Source organism: Rhinoderma darwinii, chromosome 1 (assembly GCF_050947455.1).
Source record: "Rhinoderma darwinii isolate aRhiDar2 chromosome 1, aRhiDar2.hap1, whole genome shotgun sequence".
Taxonomy (NCBI): Eukaryota; Metazoa; Chordata; class Amphibia; order Anura; family Rhinodermatidae; genus Rhinoderma; species Rhinoderma darwinii.
Genome location: NC_134687.1, coordinates 138,724,301 through 138,745,532, shown reverse-complemented (window position 1 = coordinate 138,745,532; position 21,232 = coordinate 138,724,301). Strand labels below are relative to the sequence as shown.

The window sequence follows — 21,232 nt, the reverse complement described above, 5'->3', positions numbered from 1 at the left end:
TTTCCTGGAAAATGTGTCGTTATTCATGTTCAGCTTGTATAAAAAGTAAATATGCAATAGGAAGCAGATGTTTATATTGAGGTTTTCCTTCTCTCATAGAAAAAGTCAGAGCGGTGCATGCGCTTCTAGTGAGGCCTTGCTGGCAACACACACAGCTGGGCAGAGGGCATTGCTGACTGCTAGACCTTTAACCCCTTCCCGACATTTGACATATCGATACGCCAAAGTCGGGTAGGGGGAAGTATGGAGCGGGCTCACGGAGTGAACCCGCTCCATACGATGCGGGAGTCGGCTGTTTGTTACAGCCGACACTTCAGAGTAACGAGCGGCATCTCGCTCGAGTGCGATCCCGCTCGTTTAACTCGTTAAATGCTGCGGTCAATAACGATGGTTGCTATGGCTGCCTGGGGGGGGGCCCTAATGAAGGCCCCCAGATCCGCCATCTTTGTGCACCTATTAGGGGCTTAATAGTTGCCTGTCAGACTCACGATATACTGCAATACATTAGTATTGCAGTATATCGGGCCAAGCGATCTAACGATCACTGGTTGAAGTCCCCTAGGGGGACTAATAAAAAAGTAAAAATGAGTTAACGTTTTTGGGGTTTTTTTTGGTGTAAAAAAATAAATATTAAAAGTTATAAAAAAAAAACCCTTTCCCCATTTTTCCCCATAGAGTAGAGTAAAAAAATAAACATAATTGGTATCGCCGTGTTCGTAAAAGTCTGAACTATTACAATATATCATTATTTAACCCGCACGGTGAAGGACGTAAAAAAAAAAATTGTAAATGCCAGAATCTCTTTTTTTTTGGGGTCACCTAATCTCCCATAAAAAGTGATCAAACTGTTGCAAGAACACCAAAATGGTATTATTAAAAACTACAGCTTATCCCGCAAAAAATAAGCCCTCATACCAATCGACGGAAAAATAAAAAAGTTATGGCTCTCGGAATTTGGTGACACAAAATAATTTTTTTTTACACTTAGGTTTTTACTTGTAAAAGTAGTAAAATATAGAAAAACTATATATATTTGGTATCGCCGTAATCGTATTGACCCACAGAATAAAGTTAACATGTTGTTTTTAATTGCACAGTGAATTCCGTAAAAACGGCGCGCAAAACAACATGGAGGAATCACTGTTTTTTTTTCATTTTCTACCCCACAAATAATTTTTTCCCTGTTTCCTAGTACATTATATGGCAAAATAAATGGTGCTATGAAAAACTACAATTCGTCCTGCAAAAATCAAGCCCTCATAGGACTGTATTGGCGGAAAGAATAAAGACGTTATGGCTTTTGGAAGTTGGGGACGAAAAAATGAAAATCTGAAAAAGGGCTGCGGCGGGAAGGGGTTTTAAAACAAAAACTGAAGCTGTCTGTGTGACTTGTGCTGCAGGTTTGTTTTTCAAGCATTTTCATATGGTGTTTTTGGACTGCTGTGGTTCTGTCTAAAGTGGCCAGGCTGGTGTAAAAAGGCCAAAAGTCACAACTAGCAACTTTTCTACGCCAGAAAACTGCCAACGAAAGTTTATAAATTCTCCCCATTGTGTGGACAGCCCTGCCGCTATAGTGCATGGGTAACTACAGTACCTGTGCCTCCAAGCTGAGATTACATTCTTGCTCATAGGAATCTAAGGCTATGTTCACACGGGGTCTTTTGCCGAGTTTTTTGACGCGGAAACCGCGTCGCAAAACTCGGCAGAAACGGCCCGAGAACGCCTCCCATTGATTTCAATGGGAGGCGTCGGCGTCTTTTTCCCGCGAGCAGTAAAACTGCCTCGCGGGAAAAAGAAGCGACATGCCCTATCTTTGGGCGCTTCCGCCTCCGACCTCCCATTGACTTCAATGGGAGGCAGGAGAAAGCGTATATCTCGCTGTTTTATGCCCGCGGCGCTCAATGGCCGCGGGCGAAAAACGGCGCGATAATTGCCGCGAAAATCGGCGTGCAGGGAGAGGAATATCTGCCTCAAAGTTCCAAACGGAATTTTGAGGCAGATATTCCTCCCCCAAAATACCCCGTGTGAACATAGCCTAAAATTCCTGAGGCCTTATTTACAAGTAGCATTTTTTTGCCATGATTTTAGCAAAACCATTGTGGTGTTGCTAAAAGCTGCGGTTTTGTGAGAATCTCAACATAACAAAACAATTCCACTTGTACTGAGACTGACATTCATTCATGACATTGTGGTGTTCCAGCAGTTTTAAAGATATGTTGGCTGACCAGTTTCATTCACACTTCACACTTAACACCTTTTAAAGGGGTTTTCCGAGATCTAAAAAAAAGTTTCTCTGTTTCTTTCCGTCCTGTAAACGTTCTGTCTTTACATTCCGCGCTCTGTTTACATGCCTCCTATGATAACTTCCAGTCCACTCCCAGCATGCATCGCTTTTCTCCCAGCATGCCATGCTCCAGGAGCAAGGCCTGTCATACACGCTATGAGAGCAACCACGCATGCTCAGGTGCCTGAGAGAGTATCCGGTCCACCTCCTCTCTGTGTGCAGTGACGTCTGTGTGCAGGCCGGAAAACGGAAGTCAAAGATTATGAACGGGCCAGCGCGGGAAGTAAAGATTTTGCTGCTGGAGACTCATCACGTGACCGGCGCTGGAGTCGAGTGTTAGAAAATTAAACAAAACGTAAGTATATTACAAATATAATGGTGGTTTCTCTTGGCTCAAATACCCACAAAATCTCTCTCAGACCGGAGCAGGCAAAACTAAATTGGGTATGATCCAACAAATACCCTAAATGGCATATATAAAGTACAGTGAAGTTTACCGCTCAGACGGCACTGGTAACAGTCCAATATCATTCAGTATGGACTCTCTCCCAGAAAAATGCAGTGGACAGTCCGCAATCCAATGAGGGTGTGGATGGTAATTCTTATCCTTGTAGTTCCACCAAGCTCCTTATCGTCTCTCTCCACATTCAAAGAACTCCTGGTAGGAAAAGGATCTTATGTCTCTAATAGATGGAAAAAGGAAGACACATAGTGCAACACCCTCTGCAAAAAGATTGCTCCAGGCCAAGTTTAATCCATACTCACAGAAGTAACAAGAAATAAAAGCATCAAGGTAAGTAAAAATCTTTAAAATTTCTAGGCGGCACGCCAAACACTCTCGCCCGACCCTGGGTTTCGCCCTTCCGGCTTCCTCTGGGGCATCTGACTACGTGGGTAGTGCAACGTATTAGAGTAAGGCCTAATTCACACGGACCTATGCAAGTCGTGTGTCCGCTGCGTGAAACTCACTGCATGTCCTATACTTGTGCGTTTTTTGCGCATCACGTACCCATTGAAGTCAATGGGTGCGTAAAAATCACGGACAGCACACGTACGCACATCCGTGTGCTGTGTGTGATTCACGCAACAGTTGCTAAAGAAATGATGAGAAAAAGAAAACCACATCCTTCAGTAAAAAACGCATAACATACGGATGACATACGCGCGTAAAATCGCTGACAAGCACCATACACTGATGTCACACGGAACTGCAAAAAAATGCAGCGTTTTTTATCTGCGCAAAACAGACACATTCGTGTGAATAAGGCCTAAAGATCAGAGCTGCAGGCCTAGTAGGACAAAAAAAAAGTTAATAGAAGTGTAAAAATAAAAGTTTCAAGTTAAAAAAACAAGCCCTGCCTTTTTTCCTATAATAAGTCTTTTTATTATAGGGGAAAAAAAGAAAATGTTGACAGTACACATTTGGTATTGCCACGTCCGTACCGACCCAAACTATAAAACTATGATATTTTTCCCACACCATGAACACTATTTTTCAGAGTGTCCGAAAGCGGATCAAATCGGGCACAATTTCAGTGCGACACTGGCTGTGTATTTCTGAAATATTATTTATTTACTCCATTATTATACCACCTTATTATGCCCTGATGTATGCCGCACAGACTACCTATGCCCCCACATTATAAATTGAACTACAGCAGAAACCCAAACAACTGCGCTCCAGAAGCCAAATGGCACTCCCTCTTCTGAACCCTACAGCGTGGCCAAACAGCAGTTTACATCCACATATATGGCATCGCCATACCCAGGAGAACCAGCTTAGCAGTTTACAAGATGTGTGTCTTTGGTGGTTGTGCGTTAAAATGGCATATCGGCAGAAAATAAAAATTTTCACTTTGCACCATCCGCTGCGCATTAATTACTAATGTAAAAATACCTGTGGGGACAAAATGCTTACTACACCCCTTAAAATGCCCTGAGGGATGTAGTTTCCAAAATAGGGGTCACTACTTGGGGGTTTGTTTTACTATTTGACCTCAGGGCTCTGCAATTGTGGGTTAATGCTGTGAAAATCACCAAAATAGACCTTTAACCCCTTCCCCCTGCTGGCATTCTGGGCCCTAATGTCCAAACCATTTTTTACATTTTTACATTGTCACATTCAAAGAGCTGTAACTTTTTTATTTTTGCGTCGGCATAGCTGTATAAGGTCTTATTTTTTGCGGGACGACTTGCAGTTTTTATTGGTACCATTTGAGAGTAGATGCGACTTTTTGATCACTTTTTATCACATTTTTTTAAAGTCAGGATTAACAGAAAACAGCAATTTTTCCATTGTTTTTTATTTTATTTTTTACGGCGTTCACAGTGCGGGTTAAATAATGTAACAGCTTTATAGTCTGGGTCGTTACGGACGCGGCGATACCAAATATGTGTAACTTTTTTGCTTTATTGTAGTTTTTTTTAATAGTAAAGCATTTTGTAAGGGGAAAAAGTGGGTTTTTCATTTTTTTTGTTTCACTTTTTTTTTTTTTATTAACTTTATTAAACTTTTTTACTCTTTTACTAGTCCCACTAGGGGACTTCCCTATGCTCCGATCGCTATTATAATACACTGCAATACTTTTGTATTGCAGTGTATTACTGCCTGTCCGTTTAAAACGGACAGGCATCTGCTAGGTCATGCCTGCGGCATGATCTAGCAGGCATTCGCTCCAGGCAGACCTGGGGGTCTTTATTAGACCCCCGGCTGCCATAGAAGACACAGACACTCGGCGATTTTATCGCCGGGTGTCAGTGAGATGAGAGGGAGCTCCCTCCCTCTCTCCAAAACCATTCAGATGCGGTGCTCGCTATTGTGCACCGCATCTGAAGGGTTAAACGGGTGAGATCGATACTAATATCGATCTCACCCGGCAGAGCAGGGACGCCCCCAGCCCTCAGCTGCCTCTGGCAGCCGAGAGCAGGGAGATTTCACGGCTCCCTGCTCTGTTTACTTTATTCTACAGCAGCGACGTAGAATAGCGGCGCTCTAGAATAAAGCCCACTAATGACCGCCGTAAAAAGACGTATCGGCGGTCATTAAGGGGTTAAATGTGCATATTGCGCTTCACTTCTGAGACCTGTCATGTGTCCAGGCAAATGATAAATGCCTTGAGGGGTGTAGTTTACAAAATAGGGTTCCTTCTTGGGGGCTTCCACTGTGCTCTGGTACCTTAGAATTTTGCAAATGCGACATGGCGCCCAAAACCTAATCCAGCAAACTCTGCATGCCAAATATCGATCCTGCCTTTCTGAGCCCTGCCGTGTGTCCAAACAGCAGTTTCTGACCATGTGGATCTTTCTGTACTCTGGAGAAATTGCTTTACAAATGTTGGGGTGCTTTTTCTCCTTTATCCCTTGTGAAAATGAAAAAAATCAACTTTTTATTGGAAAAATGTTACATAGTTAGTACGGCTGAAAAAAGACATGTCCAAGTTCAACCAAGGGACGGGAAAAGGGAAGGTAAAAATGTCTACACATAGGAGATATTTTTTTTGTTCTAGGAAATTATCTAAGCCTTTTTTAAAGCCATCTACTGTCCCTGCTGTGACCAGCTCCTGCGGTAGGCTATTCCATAGATTCACAGTTCTCACAGTAAAGAAGGCTTGTCGCCTCTGCAGCTTGAACCTTTTTTTCTCCAGACGGAGGGAGTGCCACCTTGTTTTTTGAGGGGGTTTTACATGGAACAGGATTTCACCATATTGTTTGTATGTGCCATTCATATATTTATATAAGTTAATCATGTCCCCCTTAGTCGTCTTTTTTCAAGGCTAAATAGGTTTAATTCTTTTAATCTTTCCTCATAACTTCGATTCTCCATGCCCTTTATTAGCTTTGTTGCTCTTCTTTGTATTTTTTCCAACTCCAGGGCATCCTTTCTATGAACTGGAGCCCAGAACTGAACTGCATATTCTAGATGAGGCCTCACTAATGCTTTGTAAAGTGGTACTATTATATCCCTGTCCCGCGAGTCCATGCCTGTTTTAAAGGAACAGTGTTACCACAATTTTTTTTTTAATATGTTAAAGATATTAGTGCTTTATTAAAAACGTTTGGATTAATTTGTGTGTTTGTGTGTTACTTTTTCTTATTTTTACACTTTTTCTTCCCTATGGGGGCTGCCATTTTTTTTTTCCATTTCTGTATGTGTCGATTAACGACACATACAGACATGGAATACGGCAGCTCCAGTCCCATAGGGACTGCGAACGGGGCCCGTTCCATCCACTAACATGTACGCCGCTGTGTGGGAACGGCGCATGCGCCGCTCCCACACAGTTCAATTTGAAATGCGCGCCGTCCGGCGCCATTTTCCTGTGGACCGGAAGTCGCGGCCGGACAGTAAGATTACTACTTCCGGTCGCGGCTTCCGGACTTGTGCACATGGAGCAGCGGCAGCAGACGGAGCGGATGGACCGGAGGGAGCGGCGGCGACTGGAGCAGGTAAGGGATTTCTATGTATGTTTGTGTTTCAGTGTGTGTTTACTACTGTATGTAAACCTTCTACACTGTGTGTTAGCTCAAAAAATGGCGACACACAGTGTAGGAGGTTAGACCGTTCAAACCCCTCGTTTCTCCCGGCACTAGCCAGGATAAAGGAGGGGGGGATTCTGAGAGCTCACTAGAGCGAGGGCTTTTTACCCAATTTTGCAGCATAAAGCAATGTGGTTGCTTTACCACATGCAATGCTGCAATTTTGGGAATGGCTCCATCTAGTGACCAGCAATGGGAAATATTATAAATTAGAATCCAATTGAATCCAATTTATAATATTTCCTGACTCGTGAAAAAAAAAAAAAAATTAGAACAATGTTTAATCACCTATACACTAATTGTTTAACTAAAAAAAAAAAAAACATGTTTTGCTGGCAACACTTTCCCTTTAATACACGACAAATATCTTGCTGGCCTTTGAAGCAGCTGATTGACATTGCATGCTGTTATTTAGTCTATGATTTACAATTACACCCAGATCCTTCTCAAAAAGTGAATCCCCCAGTGTAGCTCCCCCTAGGACATATGATGCATGCAGATTGTTGGTATCCAGATGCTTAACTTTCCATTTATCTACATTAAACTTCATTTGCTAACTGGATACCCAAACACTTCGTTTATTTAAATCCGTTTGCAATTCACAAACATCTTCCATAGACTGAACTATATTACATAGCTTGTTTTCATCTGCAAAAATAGAAATAGTGCTATTAATCCCATCCTCTATATCATTAATAAATAAGTTGAATAATAGTTGTCCCGGCACTGAACCCTGAGGTACACCACTTATAACCAGGGACCATTCAGAGTAGGAATCATTGACCACAACTCTCTGGTTACGGTCCTTGAGCCAATTCTCAATCCAATTACAAACTATATTTTCTAAACCAATAGTCCTTAATTTACCCATTTTTACGGCCTAATTCCAATAAATTCTGCAAAAGACCAGTGCGGTCTAAATGTTCACTATACCCCTAGTTAGATTCCCTAAGGGGTGTAGTTTCCCAAATGGGGTCACTTTTGGGGGGTTCCTACTGTTTTGGCCCCACAGGCACTTTGCAAATGTGACATGGCACCTGAAAACCATTCTGACTAATTTTGAGCTCCAAATGGTGCTCCCTCACTTTTGAGCCCGGCCGTGTGTCCAAACAGCAGTTTACACAAAAACACATCAATATCGCCAAAGGTAAAAAGATTCGCCCTGTTTTCCCAGATACCGATTGAATGCTTACTAATATTGTAACGTATAACTTAATTATGTATAACTATAAGCATTCAAATGAAGATTAAAAGCGCAATGTGAACTGAAAGTCTCCATATAATGATACTAATAGTACTCTGTAGTCTGTACCGTCTAAGTGCAGAGTCAAGGATGGCCGCACTACCTATGTGACACTACCTATGTGAAACGACTATGATTCGCGGCTGCAGTCCGCTTGAAAAGGGACTTAGAAATGTCAGAACACGTTGAATTTAAAAAAAGAAGAAAGAGCCCCCCCCAACATGTTTCAACACCGAAGTGGCGTCCTCAGGGGAAAATGGTATCTGGGAAACAAGGGCTAATCTTTTTGCCTTTGGCGATATTGATGTGTTTTTTGATACCTGGGTCCTCTTTTTTTGTACAAAACAGAAGTTTATTGCCGTAATCGGAAGAAATTGCTTTTCAAATGTTGGGGTGCTTTTTCTCCTTTACTCCTTGTAAAAAATTTAAAGTGTCCAAGTTTTAGTGGAAAATATGTAGCTTTTCAATTTCATGGCCTAATTCCACTAAATTCAGCAAAAAACCTGTGGGGTCAAAATGCTCACTATACCCCTCGATAAATTCCTTTAGGGGTGTAGTTTCCCAAATGGGGTCACTTTTGGGGTTTTCCACAGATTTGGTCCCGCAGGGCCTTTGCAAATGTGACATGGAGATGCAAATCATTCCAGCAAAATTTGAGCTTCAAAAGTCAAATGGTGCTCCTTCCCTTCGAAGGGTATGTTCACACACTTAACCAAAAACGTCTTAAAATACGGAGCGATTTTCAAGGGGAAATAGCTCCTGATTTTTAGACGTTTTTTGAGCAACTCGTGTTTTTCAAGGCCGTTTTTGGAGCTGTTTTTCTATGGAGTCAATGAAAAACAGCTCCAAAAACGGCTCAAGTGACATGCACTTCTTTTTCGTCGGAACAGAACGCCGTTCTTCCCATTGAAATCAATGGGCAGATGTTTGTAGGCGTTCTGCTTCAGATTTTTCGGCCGAAGATAGTCCGTGTGAACTTACCCTAAGCCATGCTGTGTGTCCAAACAGCAGTTTATTGCCACATATGAGGTATTGCTGTGCTCAGAAGAGGTTGCTTTACAAATGTCAGGGTGATTCTTCTCCTTTATTTATTGTAAAAATTGGAATATCTGAGCTAAAACTACATTTTATTAGAAACAAACTTAGGATTTTCATTTTCACTGCTTCAGTCCACTAAATTCAGCAAAAAACTGTGGGGTCAAAATGCTCACTATACCCCTTGATAAATTCCTTGAGGGGTGTAGTTTGCCAAATGGTGTATTTTTGGGGGTGTTTCCACTGTTTTGGCCCCACAAGACTTCAAACCGGACATGGTGCCTAAAATATATTCTAATAAAAAGAAGGCCCCAAGACCCTTTAGGCGTTCCTTTGCTTCGGAGGCCGGTGCTTCAGTAAATTACCACACTAGGACCACACATTGGATATTTATAAACACTGCAGAATCTGGGCAATAATAATTGAGTTGTGATTCTCTGGTAAAATTTTGTGTTACAGCAAAAAAAAAAATTTAATATGAATTTCTGCAAAAAAAGGGAAATTTGTACATTTCACCCCTACTTTGCTTTAATTCTTGTGAAACGCCTAAAGGGTTAATAAACTTTATAAATGCTGTTATGACTACTTTGAGGGGTGCAGTTTTTAAACTGGGGTGATTCATGGGGGTTTGCATTGTATGGGCCCCTCAAAACCACTTCACAACTGTACTCGTCTGTGTAAAAATAGCTTTTTGAAATTTTCTTGAAAATGTAAAAAGTTTCTGTCAAAGTTCTAAGCCTTGTAACGTCCTAGAAAAATAAAAGGATGTTCAAAAAACGATGCCAATCTAAAGTAGACATGTGGGAAATGTAAATTAGCAACTATTTTGTGTGGTATTACTATTTGTTTTACAAGCACACGCATTTTTCTAAATTTAAAATGTTACATTTTGAAATTTTTTGCCAACGTTTGGTGTTTTTCACAATGAAATACTGAATGTATCGACCAAATTTTACCAGTAACATAGTACTAAATTACATATATTACATTGAAATGAAGCCGGCACAATGAGATCATTGCTGCTCTGGCATGGTGGCCTTTCTAAATGAATAAACGTGCATGATGGGCTGGTCCACCACATCGGGAGCCACTGATCCCACCTCTATGGTTTTTATATGCCCTACGAAAGCTGTAAGCAATGTTTCCATTTACCGATCATGTTGCTGATAATATTATACAGCGTAACGATCAATCAAGATTAAACTTGGAAACAAGTAAATTGATAAGACAAATTGGCCAGTAAACAAGCATTTAGCGTGATATTAGCATGACTGAAGGCCAAATTCTGTGTGTGTCTAAACAAAAGATATTTATAATCTAAACAATGTCAATTTTTTTGAACAGACAGGAAAATAAACAACCAATTATATTAAATATTTATTTTAAATAACAATGTACATTTTGTTATTTTAATAAACATTGACAACTTATTGTTCAACATTAAACTATAAAAGTTTAGGGGTAAAATGTACATCATGTTATTTGATATACACAGAATATCATTAGCATCAATATGTAAAACTATTTTGTGAAAAGAACAGTACAAATCATTGACAGCTATGGCAGGCCTGTTATTAACCACTTGTTGGGAAGCAGAATTGCAAAAATACTCGACAGAGTTAACAAATTTACAGCAACTGTCTAAAAGGCAAACTCCTCGTAACCCCACATTTTTCTGACCGTATAAACCGTATTTGAGGTAAGCCCCAAAAATACATATGCATATATTTGTTCATAAAAGATTAGGCTGTGCTTTATAGGCTGTCGGTTCTCAACACCACATAACAAAGCCTGATATTGTTACCTTCTTTATCATCCTGAGAAGTGTTTCATCCAGAAGTAACCAATGAACTGACCTCTTCATTACATCTGAAACTGAAGTATTTCAAAATGTAAAGTTCTTCGGTTGGCGTGAATAGGACTGTTTCAAATGCCCTTGGGTGGTGCAACTTAACCACAGTGGCATCACCGCGCATGCTCTTACCATGTTATTAAACTTCTGGAGAGCTAATAAAGACAGGGAGCAAATAGTAGAATAGGAAAGTTATGATATAGAGAAATTCAGGATAGCAAGGTGGGCTCCCTGATTCCCCCTAATGCTCAATGCTTTGTGCCACCTAACTAAAGTCTATAAGTATTGGAATAAACCAATAAGGGATATTATAGGATGTCTACAGAGAATGAAATCAGTACAGTCTAATAACGCAAAACTTGGTAGTATCTGAAATCTCAAACAAAACGAGTGTGTACCGAATTTACAAAAGACCATAAATGGAAAATGTTTTGGTTTCATAAAGTCTTGGACGAAGAGGTAAGATGTGGTTTCATGTCGGAGTATCATGTCCATCACCAAGCGGATACAAACTGGTTGGCAAGCTGGCTCCCTACAACGGTCCTAGAAATATTGTGGAGTTGTTAATCTTTCCGTACTCGTCTTTTACGTAGAGATTTCTTTAAGGTATCTCCACAATCTGCACCTTCGTCTGCCTCTTTCATCTGTTAAGGGAAGTTAAAAGTCAACATCAGGTTAAGTTTGTTACTTCAAAGCATAGATTCATAGATGGATTTGATCAGCATTTGACTGGTTAGATATACGCTATAGGAAAGGTACCGGTAACTTGGCAAATCCATTACTTATTCTGTACTAATCATGTGTATTATAGCGCATTCTCATCCACAACACAATCCTCCTGGCTGCTCCGCTCTCTTCCCCAGCATTTCCTGCTGCTATAATGTCTGCGGAGCTTTCTCTGGTAATTTGCATTGTAGGAACTCCACAAAATTGTTAGGGATGTTAAGACAACCTAAAATTAGATAGCTGCTCCGTAGACATTTCCTAGCGGCAGCATATATGGTAATAACCAGACATTTTAAGTCAGTAAAGGTTTCCTCATTGGGGAATGGGTTCGATATGGACCATCTAAGGCACATAATCAGCCATAAGCATTTCTATCAAGATCGGTCCACCCAAATAATGCTTACTTGGTTCCATTGGGCATCCTTCAAGACAAGCTCACAATTTCCCTCCTGAAGGATTCTGATCTGTTGCCCCTATAGTTTTTGGCTGATAGGTGTAATATGGGCTTATTTCCGCCCCACTTTTGTAATGGTCATTCAAGTTTGGATGTAAAATTATATTCTTCCTGTTTTCTACCAATTTGTAATTTCAATCATCTTTAACCCCCTTAAAGGGGTTGTCCCACTTCTGCCAACTGATGACCTATCCACCGGATAGGTCATCAGTAAGTCATCGGTGTGGGTCCGACACCCAGACCCCGCACCGATAAGCCGCTCTGGTGGCCTGCGGGGACCGGATGATGTGGCACATAATGCTATGTACGGAGCCGGAAGCAGTTGGCTCCCCTACATAGCATAGCGGCCGTGCTGCAGAACTGCAGGTCCGCTCCTAGTCACTTGAATAGGAGCAGAGCTGCAGTACTGCAGCTCGGCCGCTATTTTGTGGCCGGAGCCAACTGCTTATGTGGTAATAACTTTCGAATGCTTTAACTTATCCAAGTAATTCTGAGACTGTTTTTCCATGACACATTGTACTTTAAGTTAGTGATAATTTTTTGTCGATATGTTTTACGTTTATTTATATAAAAAAATCCAAATTGTAAAGAAAATTTTGAAAAATTTGTAATTTTCAAAATTTGTATTTCTCTGCTTTTAAGACGTAGTAAAAGCACACAAAATAGTTAAAGTGTAACTAAACTTTCAACAAACTTCTGACGTGTCATATCAGAAGATTTGATCGGTGGGGGTCCGAGAACGGAGACCCCCACCGATCTATAAAACGAAGCAGAAGAAGCGCTTGGGCGAGCGCTCAGCCGCTTGGTTTTTGATGAGCTGTCCTTGGAAAGCCGATGTAATGGTGCAAAAGTAAAATTTCTTGGTGTCTTCCAAGAAATTTTAGAGCACTTCATACTTCCCTCTGCTGACAAGCTTTATGGCGATGCGGATTTCATTTTCCAGCAGGACTTGGCACCTGCCCACACTGCCAAAAGCACCAATACCTGGATTAATAACCACAATATCACTGTGCTTGATTGGCCAGCAAACTTACCTGATCTAAACCCCATAATCTATTAGGTATTATCAAGAGGAAGATGAGAGACACCAGACCCAACAATGCAGATGAGCTGAAGGCCAATATCAAAGCAACCTGGGCTTCCATAATACCTCCGAAGTGCCACAGGCTGATCACCTCCATGCCACGCCGCATTGATGCAGTAATTCATGCAAAAGGAGCCCCGACCAAGTATTAAGCGCATATACTGTACATACTTTTCAGCAGGCCAAAAATTATTTTTAAAATGGGCTTATATAATATTCGAATTTTCTGAGACACAAAATTTTGGGTTTTTATTAACGGTTAGCCAATCATCAACATTAAAAGAAAAAAAAATGCTGGAAATAGATCAATCCGTGTGTAATTAATCTATATAATATATGAGTTTTACTTTTTGAATTGAATTATTGAAATAAATTAACTTTTTGATGATATTCTAATTCATTGATTAGGACTAGTATAACGTCCCTAACAACTAGTATTTAGTATTAAAGAGGCTCTGTCACCACTTTATAAGTGCCCTATCGCCTACATAATGTGATCGGCGCTATAATGTAGGTGACAGCAGTGCTTTTTATTAAAAAATACGATCTATTTTCACCACGTTATTAGCGATTTTAGCTTTATGCTAATGAGTTTCTCAATGGACAACTGGGCGTGTTTTACTATATGACCAAGTGGGCGTCGTACAGAGGAGTGTATGAGGCTGACCAATCAGCGTCATACACTTCTCTCCATTCATTTAGTGAGCGCATAGGGATCCTTTTAGATCAGTCTGTGCTGTCTTATATTAACACATTAACGATACTGAAGTGTTTAGACAGTGAATAGACATTCCACGGGATGTCTATTCACAATCCCTGCACTTCGTTAACGTTTCTGTGGTAGTTACAGCAGAGCAAGCGTAATCTCGCGAGATTACGCTGTAGATGACAGGTTACAACGAGATTACGCTTGATCTGCTGTAACTACCACAGAAACATCAACGAAGTGTCGGGATTTTTAATAGACATCCCGTGGAATGTCTATTCACTGTCTAAACACTTCAGTATCGTTAATGTGTTCGTATAAGACAGCACATACTGATCTAAAAAGATACCTATGTGCTGATTAAATGAATGGAGAGAAGTGTATGACGCTGACTGGTCACTGATTGGTCAGCGTCATACACTCCTCTGTACAACGCCCACTTGGCCAATAGTAAAACACGCCCAGTTGTCCATTGAGAAACTCATTAGCATAAAGCTAAAAATTGCTAATAAAGTGGTGAAAATAGATTGTTTCTTTAAATAAAAAGCACTGCTGTCATCTACATTACAGCGCCCATCTCCTTATGTAGGACATAGGACACTTATAATGTGGTGACAGAGCCTCTTTAATGGAAATGTAAAATATGTATATATATATATATATATATATACACATATACACACAAACATGTATATTATATACAGTATATATGTATTTGATTTTATAGATACATATATTTATTATCTAATTATTAATTGTAAGCCCTAATTGATTACATTAATTAATAAATTCATTACCCTAATCTGAGCTATGTACTATCTAAACTATCTACCTAAGACTGCCTGCCTACACTAAACTATCTATGGGAAAGTCATTTTTAGTGTTTTTCACAGTTTTTGTGTCTTTAGGATAGACACACTGCAGATGCTCGGCACAGTGCTTCTTCTCCCTCACTGTCCAAGAACGATCTGACAGAGGGAGGAGAAAAAGTTACAAGCAGCACGAAAGTTTGTTGCTGCAACTAACTCTTATGTGATCACCATGATTGGTTTATCATGGTGATAATGTCATCAGGACCGGCATCAATCTGGTCCCGATGTCTTCCCTATGTACTAAGGATGCTAGTAGTAGCGAGTACTGAGTGATGCCGGGCATAGGGGATTCGCTGTACGCGATGTAAGGAGAACACTTAATTTAACTGGCTGCAGGCACAAGGACCAGCGTTGCAAACCCGTTAATTTATGTAAGCTGGTTGAGAAGGGGTTAAAGGAGTTTCTAACTGCATCCTCCAACTGGCTCCAATTTTGAATTCTGATCCGTTCGCACACATCTGGCACAGTCCCTCGCCAACTCTTACTAAGATCTTCAGCGATGACGTGTCATACGCACATCACCAGCTATTGACTTCAATGGTCACGTGTCGTATAGGACTTGTCTCTAAGTGCATTACGGTTAGTAAATTTTAGTTAAAGGGGTTTTCAGACCACTAAAAATAACAGTCTGGGGGCGTGGCTTAGCGCGCAGCAGGAGCAGTCGCATGATCTGAGAGCTCCGCCGTGAACCCGCGCCAAAGTTATCCTGCAAGTAATCCTACAGCTTCTAAAAGCTATAAACATACCTTCCAAACGATCCAGGCGGTTGAAGGCGACTACCGGAGCAAAAATGAGTCCAACCAGAGGTCAGTCGGCCGCGGAAAAGTTGCAAGGCTTTGCAAGAGGTGAAGGGCAAGATGGCGGCCACACTCCTCTTCCACAGCGCTCTAAGGGGAGAGGTGGAGGAGCAACCTCAGGCAGTCAGGACACAGCTACAGAGGAAGCCCCAGAGCCCACACTGTCTGAGATGACGACCCAGCTGCTGACAGCTATCGCGGCCTGTAAAACCTCACTTACCGGAAAGCTGGAAGAGGTAAAGATTGACATAGAACTAATGAGGCAAGACATGCAAGCAATGAGGGAGCGCATAACGCATGCGGAAGAAAGGGTATCTGGGCTGGAAGATAGAACGGCATCCTTGCCTGGAGCAATCGCTGATCTGGAATCGGCAGCAGAATTGTGGAGACAAAAATCCGACGACATGGAAAACAGGCTAAGGCGCAACAACATCAGGATAATTGGCATGCCTGAATGAATAGAAGGTCAAAATCCGGGTGAATTTGTATTGCAATGGCTTAAAGACCTGCTCCCAGACGCGCCATTTTCGCAGGCCTTGGCGGTTGAAAGAGCTCACAGAGTGCCGGGGAGACCACCACCCTCAGGAGCACCCCCTAGACCGCTGCTGGCACGCCTGCTCAACTGCAATGACCGGGACATGATTCTACGCCTGACACGTCGATTACCGGAGATTACCTATAATGGGGCAAAAGTGTCTATATTTCCTGATTTCTCCGCTGACCTGCAAAAGCGGAGGGCGACATTTTTGGCCGTCAAGAGGCGCCTAAGAGATCTGGGCATCCCCTACTCCATGTCATATCCAGCCCGACTACGTATTGTGGATGGGGAAAGATCCATATTTTTCAACCACCAGCAAGAAGCTGACGACTGGGTGAGAAGTAAACGACCGGCACGCAGAAATTAATATTATTGATCAACACAGTTGGCGACTCATACAAGGTGGACTGATGCTATTGACCCAATCTGTATCACCGGAACCGTGGGACAGTTCGCAGGGACTCTCGGTATGTCTAATCCTGACGGTGATGCGGATGGGGCCGGATGGAGATCGGTTGGCCAAGGTGCTTTTCTACGTCAGCTAAATATGGGAGACGACACTCCTGAGGAGACTACCGCACGTATCCTTAAAGATAGAAGCTTGAACAGTTGATGTTTGGCGCGGGGATTACCCCCGATTACTTAAATGCCACGTTTCTGGGCATGCAACGGCAATGTAATATGCATCTTCATGCATTGTCGGTATTGTTATAATGTTTACAACTGGTTTATCTTGGTTATAAGTTGGAATGTTCCGCGGATGCGGATAGATTTAATACTACTAAGGTACAGATGCAACCGTGTAAGAGATGTATTGATTCATTTATACTCACCTCTGCAACAGGCGAGAATGTTACTGTATATCAGGGATTATGGCTCACTCCTGCAAATGGATATCGCAATGTATAGATGTCTTCTTTAACTGTAATGTCCTGGAACGTGAGGGGTATGGGTAATCCGCAGAAGCGAGTTATACTGTATAGCCACATCCGTAGAGTTAACCCTCATATATTGTGCCTCCAGGAGACTCACTTAATACCCGCCAAAATGAGAACAGTCACCCGACCGTGGGTTCAGTGGTCTGGCCACTCTTGTCATACTTCATATTCAAGAGGTGTTTCAATCCTGGTGCACAAATCCGTGAGGTGGGAGGCCATCCATACCAAAGTTGATAGTGAAGGCAGATATGTTTGTGTATGCCCTCATAGAAAATGTTCCCTATGTAATACTGGGCATGTACATTCCCCCGCCCGCATCTATGCGAATTTTACATATGGCCGCTGCCTTTGCCGCAACTTATCCGACCGCTAAAGTACTGGGAATGGGAGACTTCAATATGGTAGTGAACTGCAACCTTGACAGACTAAACACTTCCTCTGAGGGGGATAGGGCGGCACCCGACATGTCTGTATTGGGCTTATGGTTGGATGAGATGGGATGGATAGATCTTTACCGATATAAACATCCGACAGCTAAAGTGTATTCATGTCACTCACTAGGCAAGCACTCCCTATCACGCATCGATTATATGGTGGGTAATTCTCTTGTTGTGCCCATGGATGACTCTATCTCCTATAGGCCCAGAGCGGCGTCGGATCATTCCCCTATGGTGGCCAGCCTTAGCCTCCCCGGCCCTACTAGGCCTGGGACGTGGAAAATACACCCCTTTTGGCTGACCCTGATAAGCCCTCAATATAGAATCCCAGATCAATTGAAGGTGTTTAACATGGACCATAGTACATTTGAGAATTCAAGTATTGCATGGGACACCTTAAAAGCTTACCTCAGAGGGTGTCTTAGGTCCACGATTTCATATATTAAAAAAGATTCTACCAGGATTGAATTAGAGCTAGAGCAGCAATGCAAAACTTTAGAGGGCAAATTCATAGATGACCCTACAGACACGAACAAGGATCTCTGGCTGCAAACAGGGCGGAAATACCTTATGCTGCTTCAGGAAAAGGCAAACAGGAAAATATTTTTTACCAGACAATCGTATTTTGAATTGGGCAACCAGTCTAGTAAGCTATTGCCACACTTAATCCACCAGAACTCTAAAAGTCCAGCCATCCTCAAGATACAGGGGGGATCGGGGGAGAGCTTGACAGACTCCCTAGGTATAGCCGAGACATTTGTACAATTTTACAAAGAGTTATACACCTCCCATTCTAGATACGATGTGTCAGAGTTTAAAACCTATATGGATGGTATAACGTTCCCTACGCTGAGCACAGAAGGCAGAATCGCTTTAGAGGCCGATGTAACGGAGGAGGAGATACGGGAGGCCATGGGGGACATGTCAAAAGGGAAGGCGTCGGGCCCAGATGGGATTCCTATAGAGTTGTATCACAAATACTCGGAACATCTCATCCCTTCCCTACGCGCTATGTTCTCCTATGCACTAGATAAGGGGCGGCTGCCTGATAGTATGTATGATGCAACTATAATAGTCCTGTTAAAACCTGATAAGGATCGGATGGATTGTGGCTCCTATCGTCCGATATCTCTATTAAATAGCGATTACAAGATACTTACCAAAATCTTAGCAAATAGGCTTAATAAAGTCATCTCCCAAGTAATTCACGAGGACCAATCTGGCTTTATGCCAGGGAAATCTACATCCGACAACATCCGTAGGGTACAGATACTTGCACAGATAGGAGAAGCTATGAAGGCAGACTGGGCAATGGCATCGTTAGATGCCGCTAAAGCCTTTGATTCCATTGAATGGGCATACTTGTTGGAGACTCTAGACAGGTTTGGATTTGGGCCTCAATTCCTTAGGTGGATCTCTCTTCTATATAAGGAACCACGGGCACAAATTCTGGTGAATGGGGTGTTATCCCTGCATTTTCGTTTACAGAGGGGCACTAGGCAGGGCTGTCCCCTCTCTCCTTTGCTGTTTGCCCTCGCTATTGAACCACTAGCCCTACGAATTCGACAGCACCCAGAGTACAAAGGGATAGGGCTGGGGGGAAAGGAGGAAAGAATTGGCTTGTATGCAGACGATATGGTCCTTCTTATGTCTCAACCCAGGGAGACGCTACCCGTTGCGATCACTGCTTTAGAATCATTTGGGAAGTTCTCGGGACTTCACATTAATTGGACCAAGTCGTTTTTTATGCCCCTGCAGGGAATGGGATGGCCAGACATCATACAGGGTCTACGAGTAGTCTCTTCATTTAAATACCTTGGTATCATTATAAATCGGGACCATAGAAATGATCATGATACTAATATCTTACCACTGCTGGATTATGTAAGGGGCAAGTTCAGTATCTGGAGTACTCTCCCCCTGGCTGTAACTGGTAGGATTAACTTAATTAAAATGGTCAACCTCCCCAAATGCCTATATATCCTAGAACACGCAGCGACACCAGTGTACAAAACCTTCTTTAAGCATGCTTTATTCCCAACATTCATCTGGGGTGCAAATAGGTCAAAACTCAGCCTCACTACTTTGCAACGACCCAAAACACAAGGGGGAGCTGCCTTGCCGGATCTCTTTCTGTACTATCTAGCGGGGCAATTACGATATTTAAAAGCATGGGTAAATGACACGACGCTGACAAATAGGGAACAGCACCTGGCGGTCTACCTGCAAATACCTACCCTTTGGCCAGTATTGGAAGGACCCATGAATGCACTCAAGAATGTACTACCTGTTCATAGGGTGGCTTCCCAGGTATGGTCAGCTGCAAAGGGCATTTACGGGTACTCTGACGTGCAGACAGACATGCCATTATGGTCAAACCCACTCCTCACCCAGGTATCAGAGGACCTGGCTCCAATATTCTGGATTCAGCATGGGATACACAATATAGGGGATGTATATGAGGGAAACAGCCTTAAATCCTTTACACAGCTGCAGTCGGAATTTACACTGCCCAGGACTGCCTTCTACAGGTACTTGCAATTGCGCCATGCTCTCAGGGTCCAGTTCTCTGCCCCAGATACGGCATTCTCACAATTTCCATTGATAGGAGTATTTAGATCCCAAGGACCCAGAGAGTTAATATCAGCCATCTACATGTCTCTCATAACGGCCAAAGTTAGCATACCACTACCGGTAAAGGACAAATGGAGAACACAGATACCCAACCTCACTGAGGAGAAATGGGAGGAGTTTCTATCTTCCCCACTCTATGTGTCCCCAGCAGCCAATAACAGGATGATACAACTATCCATGATACATCAGAGCTACCTTACTCCTGTTAGGCTACAAAAAATGGGTAGATATCCGAGTATGGAATGTCACAGGTGTCGGTTTCCTAGGGCCGACTTCTGGCACATGATCTGGGCGTGTCCATTTATTTCCTCTTTCTGGGATGAGGTAGTTGGGGTAGCAGCTGGAATTCTGCATATTCCTGTCCCGGCAACTCCACAGATTTGCTTGTTCGGTGTTCTCCAAGACGAATGTTGGCCGCATTACATGAAAATATTTCTTAGGGAAATACTGTTTATGGCAAGGAAGGCTATTGCTCTTAGATGGATGGACCCGCGTCCTCCCAAGGTGAATAAGTGGAAATCACTTGTGAATTCGATCATCCCTTACGAACGGATAATGTATAAACAAAGAGGATGCCTTGATAAATTCTATAAAATATGGGAAGCATGGTGTGAATCAGCAGTGACTCAATATACCCCACACAGATATCACGACATCCGTAGATCGCTGACACTTAGTTAAATTAAAGGGTAATGAATCATCATAGCCTCCGTTACAGTGCTTGGCTCAATATGTGATACGTGAGATTTATATTGTTTGTCTGCTCATGTGTATGTATTTTTCTTGATATGTTAAATTGACACGCTTTGTAATGTGCACATCTCTGCATTCCTTTTTGCATACAATGTATGTTGTAATTGTATTTGTACTATATGTTTTCAATAAAACGAGTTTAAAAAAAAATAAAAAATAACAGTCTGAAATTAAGATATACAGTATATGTGATCTAAAGGGAGTTAGACGCAAATATGGATTTATTCCATCAGTAAGTTTGTGGAACACCAGTGAAAGTAGAGCATTATCTGAATATTCGGCCCTTCTGTGTGTTTTCTCTCCATATTTTTTACATTTTAAATAAACTGAGAAAATACAAATA

The 21,232-nt window shown here is 42.1% G+C and overlaps 1 protein-coding gene across 2 annotated transcripts in view; it reads right to left on the bottom strand.

Annotated features, from left to right (window-relative positions):
* Positions 1–10,508: 10,508 nt before the first annotated feature.
* The window catches only part of CLGN (calmegin), a 57,813-nt gene continuing 47,089 nt past the window's right edge, over positions 10,509–21,232 (bottom strand). For both annotated transcript variants that reach the window (XM_075860420.1, XM_075860421.1), the window contains exon 15: positions 10,509–11,594. In XM_075860420.1, the coding sequence (XP_075716535.1) occupies positions 11,514–11,594 (81 nt within the window). In that variant the 3' untranslated portion in view covers positions 10,509–11,513. The remainder of the gene's footprint in view (positions 11,595–21,232) is intronic.